At 48.0% G+C, this 16516-nt stretch overlaps 1 protein-coding gene across 1 annotated transcript in view; it reads left to right on the top strand.

Annotated features, from left to right (window-relative positions):
• The first annotated feature begins 12924 nt into the window (after positions 1-12924).
• Positions 12925-16516, top strand: part of HEG1 (heart development protein with EGF like domains 1) — an 81779-nt gene continuing 78187 nt past the window's right edge. Inside the window, exon 1 of the mRNA XM_033127122.1 lies at positions 12925-13243. Coding sequence (XP_032983013.1) covers positions 12925-13243 — 319 coding nt within the window. The remainder of the gene's footprint in view (positions 13244-16516) is intronic.

Genomic DNA, 16516 nt, shown 5'->3' with positions numbered 1-16516 from the left:
ATGGAGAGCCTGGGGGTTTTTTGTGGGGGGGGGCCTATTTTGTTGTGTTTCTTAAAAGGGACACCTATGAGTGTGTGTGTGCGTGTGTGTGTGTGTGTGTGTGTGTGCACTTTCCTGACTGTGTCTGTGAGAGAAGGCACTCTATATAAAAAAATCTGGATTTACCAAATGTGAAGCCTGGCTTAAAATATAGGCCATGTGGTCTTTGTCAGATTCACTTTGGGAAGCCCTGGGGGTGAGTGGCATTTCAAAGGATCAGCAGTCCTCTCCCAGCAGCCAGCCAGAGGGCTGGATGAGTGCTGATCTGTGCCATGTGACATACCCCATATGTGGTAAGAGGCTGAAGGTGGAGAAAACAATATCGCTTTCAGATATGAACCCCAAACTGATAGTCACAAGGGCAGATGCTCGAAATGGCAGTGTTGACGTTTAATTGAGAGGCTTGTCAGGTGGGCACCCCTGTGTAACTGTATGTGTCTGTATTAGTCAGGGTGGGCTTGCTGCTGCAACAAACAGCTCCTAAATCTCAGTGACTTGTCACTTTATAAATTTATTCTGGCTCATGTTCCAGTTTGACACAAGTCAGAAGGGGATGGGAGCTCTGCTGTACACAGTCCTTCAGGGATGTAGGCTCTCTCTGTTTAGTAGCTGAACACTGCCTAGGCCCTCAGAGTGTTTTCCTGAGCTCTCAGCATCCCGCTGGCAGGCGGAAGAAAGGGACATGTGGAGGATGCCATGGAGGTTTTAGGGACCAGGGTTATAAAGGCTCAAATCACTGCCTCCTGCACTCCATTGGCCAGAACCGGTCATGTAGTCTGATTGAAAGACGGGCTGGGAAATGCAGGCCAGCTGTGTACTCAGGAAGAAGAGGCCTGGGTTTGGTGGGTGTCTGGCCAGTCTCGGCCACACTGCCACTGTGCTCAGGATGAGAATAGCTACACTGAGCTCTTTATTGACGGCAAATGAGTGAGTCTCCTCATCTGTCCTGAGTGGGTTCACCACTTTAGAGCTGTCTTCTGTAGGAAATGATACATTCAGCCATTCCTTACCTCATGCTTGGAATTCCATTTTTAGTATTACATTCAGAACCTTGGCATAGTCTAATAAATGGCAAGTTTTTATCTTTTGAGGGTTCATTTGATTTCTGGAAGCACCAGAAATCATTTGGAACCAAATCTGGGAATAAGGGGACTGATTAAGCTAAATCATCTTCTTTGGGTCAAAAATGAGGAGTGACCAGAAAGTAAACTTTATGAGACTCCTGAGGCAGTTGCCATAGATGAGATACTAACACACATTTTGAGGACTGACATTGTTATTGGAATAATTCCGTAGGGCCTTTGAAGGTGCTGATTTGAAGGAACAGTATTTATTTAGATAAATATTGTGTATGTGTGTGTGTGTGTGTGTGTGTGTGTGTGTGTGTGGTGTGTGTAGTGAGTGATTCTGTAGTTTTGGTTCATGTGCTGTCTTCTATTCATAATCTGTGTTGGTCTTTTTTTCCCCAACTGGATTGAAAGACCTTCAATAGCAGAGATGTATCTTCAGTTATAAATCATCCCAATTCATAGTTTGAAGTGTTTTTTTATTTGACCTGTCAAGCCATCATGTATTCATTCAGTCACTTGCTTAGAATTTATTGAATGTCTATGTGTGCAAAGCCATTTTTTTAATTGAGAAACTGTGAAACCAGATGACAGCAATTGCTTCCGTAGTAGCCTGAAGCTCAATTTGTAGGCGTTGGAAGCAAAGTGTTCTAGGATAAAGAAGCAGGGATTGGGCACAGACTTCTTGGAAGGCCAGGCAGAGAAGAAACTGGCCTTGGAATAGGCTGCGCTTGGATGGTTCAACCAAAGTGTTGTGAGAAGAGTGATAATTCTCCATAAGCTTTTCTTATAGACTGAAGACACTGGACTGGCTTTTCTCTGGAGTGAGGTTTTACCTTTCTGGATAAACCCAGTGCCTTGGAAAATCTTCATGTCTGTTTTAGAATTACTCATGTTACCCCAGGACACCCAGCCTGAGCTTATCTTTCCTCATGAGCGGTAGGGGGAAGCATAAGAGACAGCATTGGAGACTGCTCCACAGCTGTCCTTCCAGGAAAGGATTTGGGGATCCCACTGTTTTATCATACAGCCAGCTGTATTCAGAGGTAAAGGTTAACACCTCATTTATGAAAGTGTGGTTCTCAGTTCAGTGATATAAAAAATCACCTGGGATGCTTGCTAAAATGCAGATTCCTGTGCCCTTCCCAGCCCTACTAACTCAGATTTTCTTGGGTAGGGCCTAGGAATATACAATTTTAAGTAACCCCTCCCCATGTGGAAAGGCTTTCGGCCGAGCTGAGTCTGAGACTGTCTGTCTCCATCAGTACCGGGCTCTGATGGGCGGCAGCATCCGAGACCACAGCTCCCTGATCTGTGCACTGTGAGGCACGCTGGTCCACGCTGGGGTCTGCCGGCCACACTGCAGGGAGGTACACACGGGACACACGGACAAGCCAGACCAAGGACGGCAGAGCCTCATTCCACTAAGAACAGTGGCGTTGGGCTGCACCACCTTGGTGTGCAAGTGTGCGCACAGGTGTGTGTGTGTGTGTGTGTGTGTGTTTGCAGTTGAGGGTCTATTTGTCTGTAGACGTGGAGCCATTTTATTCTCTCCGCTACTGACTGGTACACTCCCTCCCCACACCTCCCACCCCAGCCTCCAGCTCCTCCCTTCCTTCCAGTCCCCCCTCTTACGATGTTGGGACTTCATGTGTCCCAACATGTCTCCATGGTCACGGCACCCATCTGTAGCAGTGGTCCTGCAGTGCATAGTCTGTTCTTCAAAAGTAAGAAAATTGTTGTTGAGCCAGGCATTAGGCTGTCTCATCTGATCCTCAGAGTAGCTCCGTGAGGAAGGTACTGCTATTTCTCCCACATTATAAATGAGGGAAGGCTCGGGAAAGTTCAGTAAGTTACCCAAGGTCCCATAGCTAGTAAGTGGCAGAGCTGGACTTGAGGTCAGATCATTCACTGATCACTCTTTACTGTCCCCGTGGAGGCCAGCTTACACCTTGTCTTCTCTCTGTAAGGCCCCAACGGCTGCTCCTTACATCTCTATAGCACATGTTGGCAGATTCTAGCCCCTGGGCCAAATCAAGCCCAGGGTCTTTTCTTTTTTTAATTTTCAATTGAGGAGAAATTCACATAAAATTAACCATTTTAACTACTCACTGCCTGTTTTTGAAAGTAGAGTATTATTGGGACATAGCCACGTCCGTTCATTCACATATTGTCTCTGGCTGCATTGGCACTACCATGGCAGAGTTGATTCGTTGTGACAGAGACCATATGGCCCACAAAACCTAAAACTCTGAGTATCTGGCCCTTTATGGAAAAAGTTTGCTGAACCCTGGTTTAGAGGGTTTTGATCTGGATCCAGGCCCTTGGGAATGAGTTTTCTCAGACATCTGTGTCTGCATTAAGACATGCCTCTCCTTCTTAAAGGTAAATGCTCCTCCGTTGCTGGGGCCATGCTTTTGCACCTCCTGGACCTAGCTCCTCAGCTACCTCTGTTTTCTCCTCCTTCCTCTTGTTTCCACCCCTACACACAGGTCAGTCCTGGTAAATATACACACACCTGTGCCTGGTCTGCCAGAAGCCATCCATTTTTCTTTCTTTCCCTGCCAAATGCCTGGTATAGATGGTTTACACCTGAATAGTCCACCTTCTCTCCTTATACTTTCCCTTCTCACCCCGCACAATCCAACTTCTGCCCTTCCTCTAGCTTTTCAGATACGTCTCCATGTGTATGTCTCGGAGTTACATGACATTCACGCAATCGACGCAGTGTCCCATCTTTGCTATCCCGCTCTCCTGTTCTCTGACTGTCTCAGATCAGTCACTGTGAGGCAGGATCGCCAACTACTATAAATCAAGGTCACTCGGCAGGGGCAAAAGATGTCACAGGTCACACGTTCCCACTTGCTTATATGAAACAAAGACCTTTGGAGATAGGACATTCTGGGACATTTATGATCTTTTATTTATTATTTATTATCTTTGAGACATTTATTTATCTTTTATTTCCCAGTGTGGGTCAAAGATTGGGGAGATCTTTTGTCTAATGAAAGCCACAGTTTCAATTTTTTTTTAAAAGTTTTAAAACCAGAAAAATCAAGAGCCTCCTAATGTAATTGTTACTTAATTTTTTCTTTGATAAGAGAAATAACATACTTTTTTTTTGCATGACACTTTTTTTTCTCATATCTATTGTCTTATTTGATTGTCACAGCTACCCCATGAAATAGTAATACCTACCAACGGCAGATATTACATCTTTTGAAGATGAAAAAACTGAGACTCGCTGAAGTTAATTGATTGGCTCAAAGTTGTAGAGCTAGAGAATAGAGAAGCCAGAACAAGGACTCATGTGTTCCGCTTTCTAATCCAGAGCCCTTTTGTAATACATCCCACTTGGCCACCTCCATCTTGCCAAACAGAAATAGTTTTCTTTCCTGGTTATAAGAGTAATACATGCCATCAAAAGACACATACATGAATGTTAATAGCAGTGCTATTTGTAATAGTTGCAAATGGAAACTACTCAAATGCCCATTAACGGAAAAAGGAAAATAGATCTAGCATGGGTACCACTGAGCGAAGAAAATGAAGAGTCTATCATATCACTACATGCAACACGGTGAGTGAATCTCACCATCACAGTGCTGAACAATAGAAGCCAGACGCAAGAGTACACATTACAGCATCCCACGGATATAAAATCCAAAACCAGGTAATTCATATTTCATTAAAGTATATGAATCTTTGCGGAAAGAAGTCCGGATAGTAGTGACTTGCGTTGGGGAGAAAGACTGGAAGAGAACATGGGCATTTTTCCATCTCAGTGCTGACCCTGCAGGTGTTCTGTTAGTGACATTCGCTGAGCTCTGCGTGGTATGTTTATAGCCCCCTACAGGGCTACTTTTCTCTATGTACATCATAGTTTAATTTAAAAAGTTTTAAATATGTGTAGTTGCATGTGCTTTTGTAAGAAAGTCAGACAACACAGAGAAGTACACATATTCTTCAACCATTTTAAAGAATGAAACCCAGAAAAGGTAAAAGTTTATTCCACAGTTTATTCCACATTTTTTAAAAATGTATTTGGTTATGTACAACAGTTAAATAAAAGAAACATAAAAGAAAAGGGGAAAACAGTGGGGATGAGTTGCCTGGAAGAAAGGCATAAAAAGAGGAAAAGAGCCTGATGGAGACGGAGAGAAACGGATAAGTGGGAGGTACTTGGTGATGCAAAGCGAGACATGAAGAAAAGTAGAGAATGAGATACTCACAAACAGCCCCACAAGAAGATACCTGCGAACAGAAAGTGACATAGAGAAACGCCAAAAGAATGGGGGGCCCATCGGGGTCCAGAGCAAGAGGAAAACCCCCAATCTCACAGAGTGAGGCAGAGAGGAGCAGCAAGAGCGAGAGGGGGGAATCTGGATTAGATGTAAAGGTGTGGACAATGTACCTGATTGCTCACCTGGACCACGTGAGGGGAGCGAGGTATCACTGCTTTGTGAAAGGCAGGGGAGCTTTGCAGTCACAGGAAGACACTGCCCTCCCAGTGACTTTGGATCAGGGCCTGGCACTTGGGAAGTACTCATCAAATATGGGTTTGATGACCAACTGAATGAAATGATGCCTGAAAACCCAGGCCCCTCTGCCCACAGTGGGAACTTCACCTCTGGGTTTTCTCTTCTTCCCGGGCCCTGGCCACTTTGCCCAGTGTCCTGGCATCCCAGGAATTCCCCTGGTTGCTTTGGGGAGGATTTTTCATGCTGGAAGCTTTCGCAAAATAAGACCATTTTATCAGAACCCTATTGTGTCGGAGATTGTTCCTGGCTCATTGACGTTTACAGTGTGTAACCGATTTTATCAGAGGAATGTAGTTCGGAATGGAACGGTTCTCTTAGATGGGCAGACAAGAAACGGAAGGTCATTCGAGGACCCACCCCAAGCTGTCTAAGTTGGAACTCAGGATTGCTGTACATGACGCTTGGGACCTGGCCAACCCATGAGCAAGCCTTCCTCCCTGAAGGAGGTCCTAGCCTGCTGGCAGTGGCTTCCAGTGTTTACATCCTCACCCTGGCCCTCCAAGGCGAATGTCTCTGGAACCCTGCACCAGCCAGTAAAGACGCAGCAAGAGGTCCTCAGCTTGGGGTCTATCTAGCAAGCAGCCCTGCTCAGACTGGACAAAATGACACCATTCCTGACATTCCAGAAAAGGGACAGTAAGGCTTCTTTCGGGAGGTCAAATGTTTCGGGAGGGAAACGGGTTTATTCCTTCAGTTCTTGTGTTAAAATCCCATGGCATTCTGTTTTCTGGAGCTCTGAACAAAACAGTGCAGGTGTAGCAAGTGTTCCACGGAGGCTTGAATTCTCTCTTCTGTTATAACCCTGGTGCTGTCAGGCCAGCTCTGCAGCTTCTTCTTGATGTATCACTGAGCAGAGAAAAGGACCAAGTGGATTGCAGAGACTGAGACTGAGATGGGACAGGAGGACGGGTCAAGAGAGGTCAGACATCTTTGTTCCTGGTGGGACGGCATCTACCCTGAAGTGGGAGAGGGCAGAGGTGCCCCAGCTCAGGCCAAGGATGCTGGATGCTGGAGGAGCAAGTTGGGAACAGCGGGTGCTGCAGGACATACTCCATTAATCTCTGTGCGCTCTGGACAGGGCTGGCATTCTAGCACATTTCTCTCACTCTCTACAACTATTTCTAAACATCTTCATTGGAGTGGCTAGAATTGTGTACCTGAAAAGATAAGTTCGAGCCCTAACCCCTGGTACCTGTGAATGTGATTTTATTTAAAAAGAGGTTTGCAGATGTAGTCAGGTTAAAATGAGATCATACTGAATTAGGTTGGGCCCTAAAAATCCAATCAGAGGGCCCTGTAAAGACATAGACACAGAGTGGAGTGATGCATTTATAAGCCGAGGGACACTAAGGATTGCCAGCAACCCCCAGAAATTAGGAGGCAAGGAAGAATTTTCTCCCAGAGCCTTTGGGGAGAGCATGGCCCTGCTAACAGCTTGATTTTGGACTTTCAGCCCCCAGATCTGCGAGAGGATAAACTTCTGTTGTTTAAAACCACCATGTATGTGGTACTTTGTTAAAGCAGCCCTAGAAAACGTATGTATTATGTTCTTCAAAATTTCACATCCCTCAGGCCCAACCCCTTTCAGCCCCTCCACTCTCAGTAAATAGCCTATCTCCTACTTTACAAAAAAAATTGAAGTCCTTAGACAGAAATCCAGACCCCTTCCCTGTGCTACTCTCTCCTCTGTTCCCCTCCCAAGGCCAGTCCCTCCACCCCTCCTGCTTCTCAGAAATCTTATCACGTCCACCATCTTATCTCTTTCATAGACCTCTGATTTTCTCTCTCCTAAGCAGACCCTTTCTGTGTTCATATTCCCCCACTAAAAACAAGAACAACTTCTCACCACCTATATTCCTCTGTAGTTGCTGTGCTAACCCACTCTTCCCCTTCAAAGCCAAACCCTCTTGCAAAGGTATCGCGACCAGCTTGGTTTCTTCACTCCCCAAGTTGCTCCATTGTCGCTTCTGCTTCAATCACTCCGTTGAAACCTTTCTTCTTATGGTCGCCAGTGACTTTCGTGTTGCTAAAACCAATGGATAGTTTCTGTCTTCACCTTACTTGACCTTTTGGCAGCGTTACACACTGTTAATCATAACCTCTTTCCCTTTGCTTCCGTGACATCACTTTCTCCTGGATTTCCTCCCACGTCCCGGGGCTCCTTCCTAATCTCCTCTGAGGTGGAGTCTCTTCTCAGCAGCCATCTCATGCTGTGTCCTCAGGGCTCACTTTTAGACTCTCTTCAATACTACAGTACTCTTTTCCCAAGGTGATCTCACTACTCCCTCCTATGCAGGTCTAGACCTCAAACTAGAACCTCTCCTCTCAGCTCCAAGTCTGTCGATCTAAATGCACGCTTGACATTGCCCCTTAGATGTTTCAAAGTCACCCTAGACCCAAGTCCACAACAAAGTTAATGATCTTGACCTCACACATCTAGTTCTCATCCACTGTTCTCTCTCCTTGTGACTGCCACCATCCATTCAATCATGAGGACTAGAAACTCAGGAAATCTTTGACCTCTCTTCCTCATCCTCCATACCTTGTGGATTTCACCTCCTACAATCTCACACCCATGTGCTTCTCTGAACTCATTTCTATCATCCTTGTCCAGGAATGATCATTTCTCACTTGGACTCTTAAGAGTTCAGGAATCACCTCTTGTTTCTAAATCATTCCCGTTATTATAGTCAGAATGATGGTTTCCAATTGCAAATGCTGTCACTCTTCACTGCCTTTTCTTCTCCAACTCCCGCCTTACCCTACCTTCACAACTTACGATCTTAAAATGACTTCCCTCAATTTTTAAGATAAAGCAAAAATCTTTAAAATAGGCTGTTAGGGCCTGCTTGATGTGGTTGCCTCTAGCTTCACTCTCTTCCCTAGGTGATCCCTTTATGCTCCAGTCACATTGGCTTTCTATTAGTCCTTTACATGTATCTCAATCCCTCCTGCCTCAGGGCCTTGGCACATACTCTTCCCACTCTCCTTTGCCTGATCAATAGCCTACATATTAAGCTTTCAGATTGTGGCTCTATCTCATGTTCACAGGGAAACTCAACACCCCCTCCCTAGTGCTGTGCTTTAGAGCACTTTCCACAGTGATACATTTACATTTGATTACTGTCTGTCTTCTCTAAACCTTTCAGCTCTATATAGTCTGAGACACATCCAACATCTAGCACAGTGCCAGGCGCAAAGTAGTTCCTTAGTAAATATGAGTTGAATGACTGAATAAAACAAAGAAGCTACTATGTTGTGTCCTGAGGATACAAAGATGAATAAGGCACAGAACTTCCCAGAAAGCAGCTCATATTGGGGGTGGGAGGGGACAAGCAGATGAGAGGATGAGTAAACAGATCCAGGGTGTAACAGGATGATGAGCACATAGCAGAGGAGCAGGCCAGAGGACACAGCGATGCCTGGGCCCAGCTCACCACCCCCAGATGAAGTTCATCCAGGTGTCTGTGACTGACTGCTCAGCCCTCGCTGATCCCAGCCCTGTAATGTTACTGCTGTGCAGTGACCACTGCACCCCAGTCTTCGCAGTGCCACCCACACCGCCACAAATCCTACAGGGGCACTGTCCTCAGGAACTGAGCACACTTCCGGTCGGGTCAGAATGCAGTGTTATTAAAGGCTCTGGTTACAGTAAGAGCATCGTGTGAAGCGCTTCAGTCAGAGAACTCCTGGTACCTTCCAGAGAGTGAGCTCATCATATCCTCAGACCAACCCCAGGAAGCAGTGAAGAATAATGATTTTTCTCCCCACTGTACAGTTGGGGAGACTGAGGTCGATAGAGATCGTTCGACTCGGCCGAGGAGTGAGAACAGCTCAGGAACAGAACTTGGAGATAACCCAAGGTCTTCTCTACAGGGTCCACCAGGCAGACCAGTCAGCAGAGAGGGACTCCTCGGGCCAAGGACGTGCCCAGCAGGAGCCCGCAGGCTTGTTTGCTTTGGTGCAGAAGCACATGTCATCACCTCTTGGATCCACAGAATGTTAAAGCAGATGGGCACTGAGACATCATCTGACTTGTCATCCTTGTTTTATGAAGGAGGAAACTGAGGCCAGAGAGATGAATCTTCTTTACGCTCCCTTTCCTTTCCCTGCCTTATTGATATCAAGCGGCAGGGCAGAGACTGCTAGCTGTCTACCCAAATCCCTTGTTTGCCTTCATGGCTAGACTATATTTCCCATATACCTTTGCAGTTTGGTGAGGCATGTGACCATGTTCTCTCCAGTGAGATATAAGAAGAAGCGAAGCATGCTCCTTTCAGGCCTGGCCCATTAAAACCTCCTATGTTCACACCTCCATGTTGTTTTCACCTCTGGCTGATTGGGATGTCAATTCCAAGGGCAACTTTGGAAGCCATACGTTAGAGAATGGCAGGGCTGCCATAGTGTGGATCCCTGAAAGACTGTATGGAGAGGAACCACCCCACTGACCTGCACATCAGTGTCTAAGGCTGTTAAGTGAACAAGAAGAATAAAACATCTATCCTGTAAAGCTGCTGCATTTGGGGTGCCTATTTGTTACTACAGCCTAGCCTAAACCTAATCTAACTAACACAGAGACAGGAAAGTCTCTGCAAAAGCTCTGACTACATACAGTATTGGGTAGTGGAGACACTGGGCTCACTGCTGATTTCACTGTCAACCACTTTGGGGTGTTCCCACTCACCCCTCTGAAGAGTTTAGGAATGCCTGACTCCTAACTCAGTCCAGAAATGTGATCTGAGCTGGCTTCCTGCCTGTTTCATTCTAGATCAATAGACTCCCAGGGCTGGAAAGGATCTGAGATGTTATCTGATTTATCCCTTTGGAAAGGAAACACTGCAAATGTCCTTATACACCTGTTTCATACCTCCTTGCTACTGTGTTAGGTCTTTACTGAACCCTAAAACACTAGAGCTGGAGAACTCCTTCACAGTTATCTAGGACAATCTTTATTTTACAGATGAGGAAACTGAGGCACAGGTCACAGTTAAACAGTAGTAGAGTCAGGACAAGAAGCAAGGGGCCCAAGACCAGTTGACTATTCTTTTCAAGGTTCTCTCTGCCTCCAACTCTCTCTTGCTGTTTTCTCTTGTTCTGTCCTAGGAGGAGATGAAAAAGTGTTGGAGTCCATCTTTACTGTGATCCATCCATCTTTCCAGGTTCTCCTGTGTCTCCCCCTCTTCAGGTTAAGCCCTAACCAGCTGGCCCAAAGTTGGTCATTTCTCTCAGAAGGCAGAGAGAAGATTAGAGGGAGAGGACTCTGGACGCCTAAAGGGGAGGGACATGAGTGTGGCAGATCCACATTTGCTCCTTGGGCCTTGGTAGTGAAGGCAGAGTCTTTAGTGGGATCTCTAAATCTACATGAGAAGCCTGTAAGGACCATGAAACCCTTGAGCGTGACTGGTTGCCTGGGATGGTACCCTGTGCTCTGAGAAATGTTCTCTGAGGAAGGGAGGGAGAGGCAGTGACCAGACGTGTTTTGGCTTGTTGGGGCTTGTCTGGCAGCGTCTGGGCAGCTGGGTAGTCCTGCCTGTTAATGGGAGAGCAGGATCCAGAGAAGTTGACCTGGAGCCATGAGAACAAACCAAGTTACCTACAGGGGGATCATTGTATGGTACTTTCTTGGAAAGACCTGGAAATTCTATGGTAGAGCCCTGGAAACTTGGGTTTATTTTGTGGTTCTTATAAAATCAAATTGTTACTCTTCACTCCTATATTTAAGGTGAGCTTGTTTATACAGAGCATCCTTACGTTTTCTGCCCAGTGACTCACTCGGACTGAGTCACCAGAAAGTAGGCCTAGGTCCATCAGCAGCTGCCCTGGACACCACGATCTGGTGGGTCATGGAGCTCTGGAGAACAGCAATTGAAAGGAGCAGAGAAATGGGGTGGAGAGACAGGCCTGAACAGTTTCCTGAACATCTGGTGGTCAGACAGGGGTCCCTAATGGAACTGACGAGATCCCCAAGGAGTTCCAGTATTCATTTCAGTTGAGACATTGTCTGGATTATTGCAAATTCTGCATGGGACCAGAATTAATGATGCCACGTGGTCATTCACATATAAATCCCTTCGTCTTTGGGTCTAGCTTCAGAATCTTGAGCAAGTTATTTTCCCATTTTTGAGCCCCTCTCTTCAGCTAGAAATGTAGAGGCTTGCAGCCCTACAATTTAGACATTTTATCATTTATTTATTAGGAAGGGAGGAGATATGGACACAAATGAGACTTTATTTACCATGAAAATCTGTTTACATTAAATCTTTGCATCTCTCCCCTGAGGGTTTCCATTTAAAATTCAGTAATCTCTGTGCGTCGTTTTGTTGAATTTGCGATCTGCAAACCTTTTCCTGGTTATGAGTTTGCCCTAGCCGTGCCTGAATTCACAGTTTTCTTTTCCCTGCGGCCTGTTTGGGTGTCCTGGTGGTGACATTTCTGCAGAACTCTGGTGTGAGCCAAAGGCAGTGGTGGATGGGGATGGAATCCAGGCTTGAGAGGGCGCGGGGAAGGATGACTCCCGCGTTGGCTGCAGGGCGAGGTGTTAGGTTTGGCAACAGCGAACTCAGCGCCAATCCCTGAGGCCTGGAAAAGTAGTGGGGGGAAGCGGATGGGGGCTTCAAATTAGTGGGGGACAGTGAGGAGGCAGGGTGCAGAGCAGGGGCGCAGGCTCTACTTCTCTCGCATATCAAAGCACTTTGTTTAATCTAGTTAGTGCTAATCACATAACCCAGCACCTGCTTTTCACCGATTAACTGTGCATTTAAGGAGTTGGTAATTCTGGTTCCCGATTCGGAAGACTAGGTTTTTCTAATTTTTCTCCAAATGGCAAAGCAATACGTGTGTGTGCGCGCGCGCGCGCGCCCGTGTGTGTGTGTGTGTCTGTGTGTCCAAAGTTGACTGGTTCTGTGGCGGTCACCCGGCGGTCCCAGGCCGGCCGCTCTGCGGGCGCCGTCCCCCGCCCCCTTCCTGCCCTCTCCCCGCCCCCCAGCCGGGCCGCGCTCGGCGGGTGATGTCAACCCGCGGAGGAGCCTCCCGCCCCGCGACCCGCCCGGGCTAATTAGCATGTAGCGGCGCCGGGGCCGCCTCCGCCGCGCCCGCCAGGCCCCCGGCCGCCCTCCCGCGGCTCCCCACAACTTTTGAGGCGGGGACTGTGCTCGCAGCCTCACTTCACTGACTTCCCGGGTTCTACACGGCATCCGCTGCCCGCTTCCCTCGCACCCGCGGCCGCCCCGCGCCGACCCCGCGCGCCGGGCATGTGAGCGCGGGCGGGCGCCGCCACCATGGCCTCGCCGCGCGCCTCGCGGTGGCCGCCGCTGCTGCTGCCGCTGCTGCTGCTGCTGCTGCCGCCGACCGCCCCCGGGACGCGGGGCCGACCGCCCTTCCCAGCCCGCAGCACGCCGAGCGGGGCGCCCCTCGCTGGCGCGGAGCTGCCGCTGCCGCCCGAGCCCGGCCCGGAGCACGATCTGCAGCCGCCGCCGCCCACAGCGCCCCGGGAGCACCGCGGGCCCGCGCCCCCCGGCCCCAACCAGACGGCCCTTGTGCCAGACGCCGCGACGCAGCGGGGACCCTCGGGCCGGGCCCCGAGAGGCGGGAGCGCGGGTGAGTGAGAGCCGGGGACCCGACGCCGAGCGAGCCACTGGCTGTGGGCGTGGGCGCGCCCCGGGCCGCATTCCCCGCCCTAGGCCCCTCGGTGCTGCCCCACCCGATGGGGGCTCCGCTTACCCCGGCGTGCGTGGGACCCTGAGTGCGGGCTGGGAGGGAGAGCAGCGGGAGTGGGGAGTGGGTTTCTTAGAAGATTTCGCCGGTGTCTGGACTGGGGGGTGTGACCATCCTGTTTTTCCCCCACCCCTTGGAAGAAAACTTATCTACCTGGTGGACCCCCGAGCCCTCCATATACACACCTCCCTTAAAAAGTGGAAGAGAATCCCCAAACCTTTCAAAGTTTCTCTGCCATTACGGAGTGATGACCTTCGGCACGTCCATTCCCCAATTCCATTCTTTTCCTATATATACAGAAATGGCCTCTCCAGGTGCAGAGCCTGACTTTCAAATATAAATAACTGTTTTTTTAAGGGTTCTAGCCCTTAGGATATTGTAAAGGACAAAGAATGTATTTGGGAACAAAACATTCTACAGTTTCACTCTAAAAGCTGAGGGACTGGGGGGGATGGGGTGGAGTTTGGGGGTTGCAAGGTAGAACCCTTTCAAGGCAGACGCTGACACAGGACTGCCTCTGAGCCTTTTCCTCCCCTTTCCTTACATACATAGGCAGTGTGTGAACTCAGAGAAGGACCTGCCCACTCTCCTCTGGACCTTTTTATCCAGTTCCTTCTTTAGGTCTGGGAGAAATGCTGAGAACTGAGTGGAATTCCAACCATAATACCATTGTGACCTTGGGAAAATCACCTCTTTAGATCTCAGTTTCTCCATCTGTGACATGGAAGTACTGATCCCAATTCCTCCTAGTCTCCTAGTGATAATGTGACAAAATGAAAGTAAAAATAGTGGAAAATACTTTGACCAAATTCAGCAATGTGGTGGTGTTAGCCAATGCGTTCCTGTGAGTGACAGAAGGCAGATGCTCTCTTGGAGTTATCTGGAGAAGCAAGGTTGCTTGCAACACTCGGTTCTGATTTGGAGTTTAGGTGAAGGTTGAGAAGATTTCATCTTCCTAGTTGACACTTCATTTAAGTTTTTCAGATCACACAAACTTTCTGGTATAGGAATTAGCATGCTTTGTTTAAGCTAGGGATGCTGTCTCTAATTAAATAAGAAAACATTTTTTAGAAATAATCAGATCCTCCAGTAAAAAATTCCAAATTCAGTAGTACTCCCATCATTGCAAACTGCATTGTCCTTGTGAATTTCTAAATCACCCTGCACAAGATTGAGAAATTGAGGAACAGTAAGGGGAAGGAGAGGAAAAAGAAACTTCAAAAGACCTACTGGAGACACCCACGGTGACTCTGATTTTAGATGACTTACCACATATATCGTTTTAAGTTCCACGGGAAGGATTCAAGAACACAAAAGAGAACATTTCCTGCCTTTCTCGCACTAGAAAAGTAATGCCAGGACACTAGTATTTTGTGAGTTTTCTAAATGGAAAGTGGAATGCAGGGGATTGAGGCCATTTCAGAGGAAACTCCCAGGAACTGAAGGCAGGTTTGTCTAGCTGGTAATCAGCCTTTCTTAGCTGTGGAACCCCAACTTGTTAGGGGATGGGTGGGAGGGATGCTGCCGTGCCGGGTCCCTGGCAGGATGAGGCTGACACTTGAATCTCCTTCCTTGTCATGGCTGGGAATCCCCACAGGTCACAGAGACCCATGTGTTACAGGGAGAGGGACATTGGAGGAAACTGACTTAGGGGAATCTGCAAATAAAAACTGAGGCTGATCTCCTTTGCTAGTCAGGGACTCTTCTCCCCTCTGCCTTAAGTGACCCACCTTTCCTCACAGGTGCCGCAGGTAATGCTGCTAATCTTGGCTTTACAACCTTCCCAATTTGATTTATTTTGGGAGATGAGAGGGATGGAGGCCTTCGGTGCTTGAGATCGGGAGGAATGCGGGTGAGAATCCCAGAGAGCAGGTAGGCAAGAGGCGGAGTAGTCCAAAACTTCCCTTATCTAAGAGGGTCTCTTCCTGGTGTCCCCAAGGAGTGTCTGCTGTTCAGCGGATCTAAGGGTAGATCTCAGGCGGGATGTTAGAACCGTGAGATTAGAACAGAGAAATCAATTACCTGTTGAAAACTGCTAGAAGCTACTAACATGACTGAGGATTCAGGCATGACCTGTGCTTGTTTTCCAGTGGTGGCTCAAACAGTGTCACTCGAGGGAAAAAGAAACAATGAACAAGAAAGCCAACATTACATGATTTCAGTGAGTCTGAGTTTCCTAATAACCTCTGAGGATTTTCTTTGGATCCTCTTTGATTGGTTACCATGTATCACAAGGTACAATCAGTTCTCTCCTACAGCAGCAAAGTCTCCATGCTAAAAAGGCTTCCCGAGGCCCTCTGGTCCACTCTGCGTCCCATGTGGATATCTGCCCTTTCATCACCCCTGACAGATGGCCATCTAGGCTGCGGACCAACGTTTTTTGTGTTGGGGCGCTGCTCCCTCCTGCTGGTAATGAGCCCAAGGTCTTACAAATAATGTACTTCATTTGATTGTTGGGGAAATTGCCTGTAGTCTGCCGGGGTGCTAGTGGTCAGTGCCTGGCACTCATGGCTTAGGCTTCCAAATACATGAGTGTCAGTCGCAGGGAGCAGAGACGTCCTTTTCTACCGTGGGGCCTTTTCTAGCCCTTTTCCTCCTCTTGGCAGAGTTGGAGGTTCTCATTGTTGAGAAACCCTTGCGTACATTCTGTCTGTGGGTTGTTCGCCTGCATTAGACTGCAAGTCTCAGGACAGCAGGCCCCCCCCCCCCATAGCCATTGTAGCCATTGTTAGGCTTTCACACCCACCTGTCACATGCTGGCTGTTCAGCTGAACTTGCTGTTGATTCAGCCAGTGGAGATAGGATGCCAAGTCCTGGAGGTTTTCTTTTTCTTGGTGTTTTTTAAACAATTTGGGGCTTCCAAGCCACAGTTCTAAGCTGATTTTTATATGCCTCGATTTTTGCAATTTATAGGCCATGCTTTACTTGTGAGATCTGCAGATGACAGGGGGGAAGAAGGCTTAAGTCATAATGAAAATCATTGCAGAAGGAAAGAACTTTCCCACCCAAAGGGGAAATGACGCTGAGTGGCTGAGCAGCCAGCCCAAGGAATAATCTTAGAAAAATGCAACTCCCTAGAGTAAAGGAAGCACTGTGGGCCCAGCCCCTTCTGGGCTGTTACATAGCTGTCCCCTGAATTGCTGTAACTTTGTGGGC

Source organism: Rhinolophus ferrumequinum, chromosome 2, assembly GCF_004115265.2.
Source record: "Rhinolophus ferrumequinum isolate MPI-CBG mRhiFer1 chromosome 2, mRhiFer1_v1.p, whole genome shotgun sequence".
NCBI classification, from domain to species: domain Eukaryota; kingdom Metazoa; phylum Chordata; class Mammalia; order Chiroptera; family Rhinolophidae; genus Rhinolophus; species Rhinolophus ferrumequinum.
The sequence above is the reverse complement of the archived record's forward strand: the minus strand, read 5'-3'. Positions and strand labels throughout refer to the sequence as shown.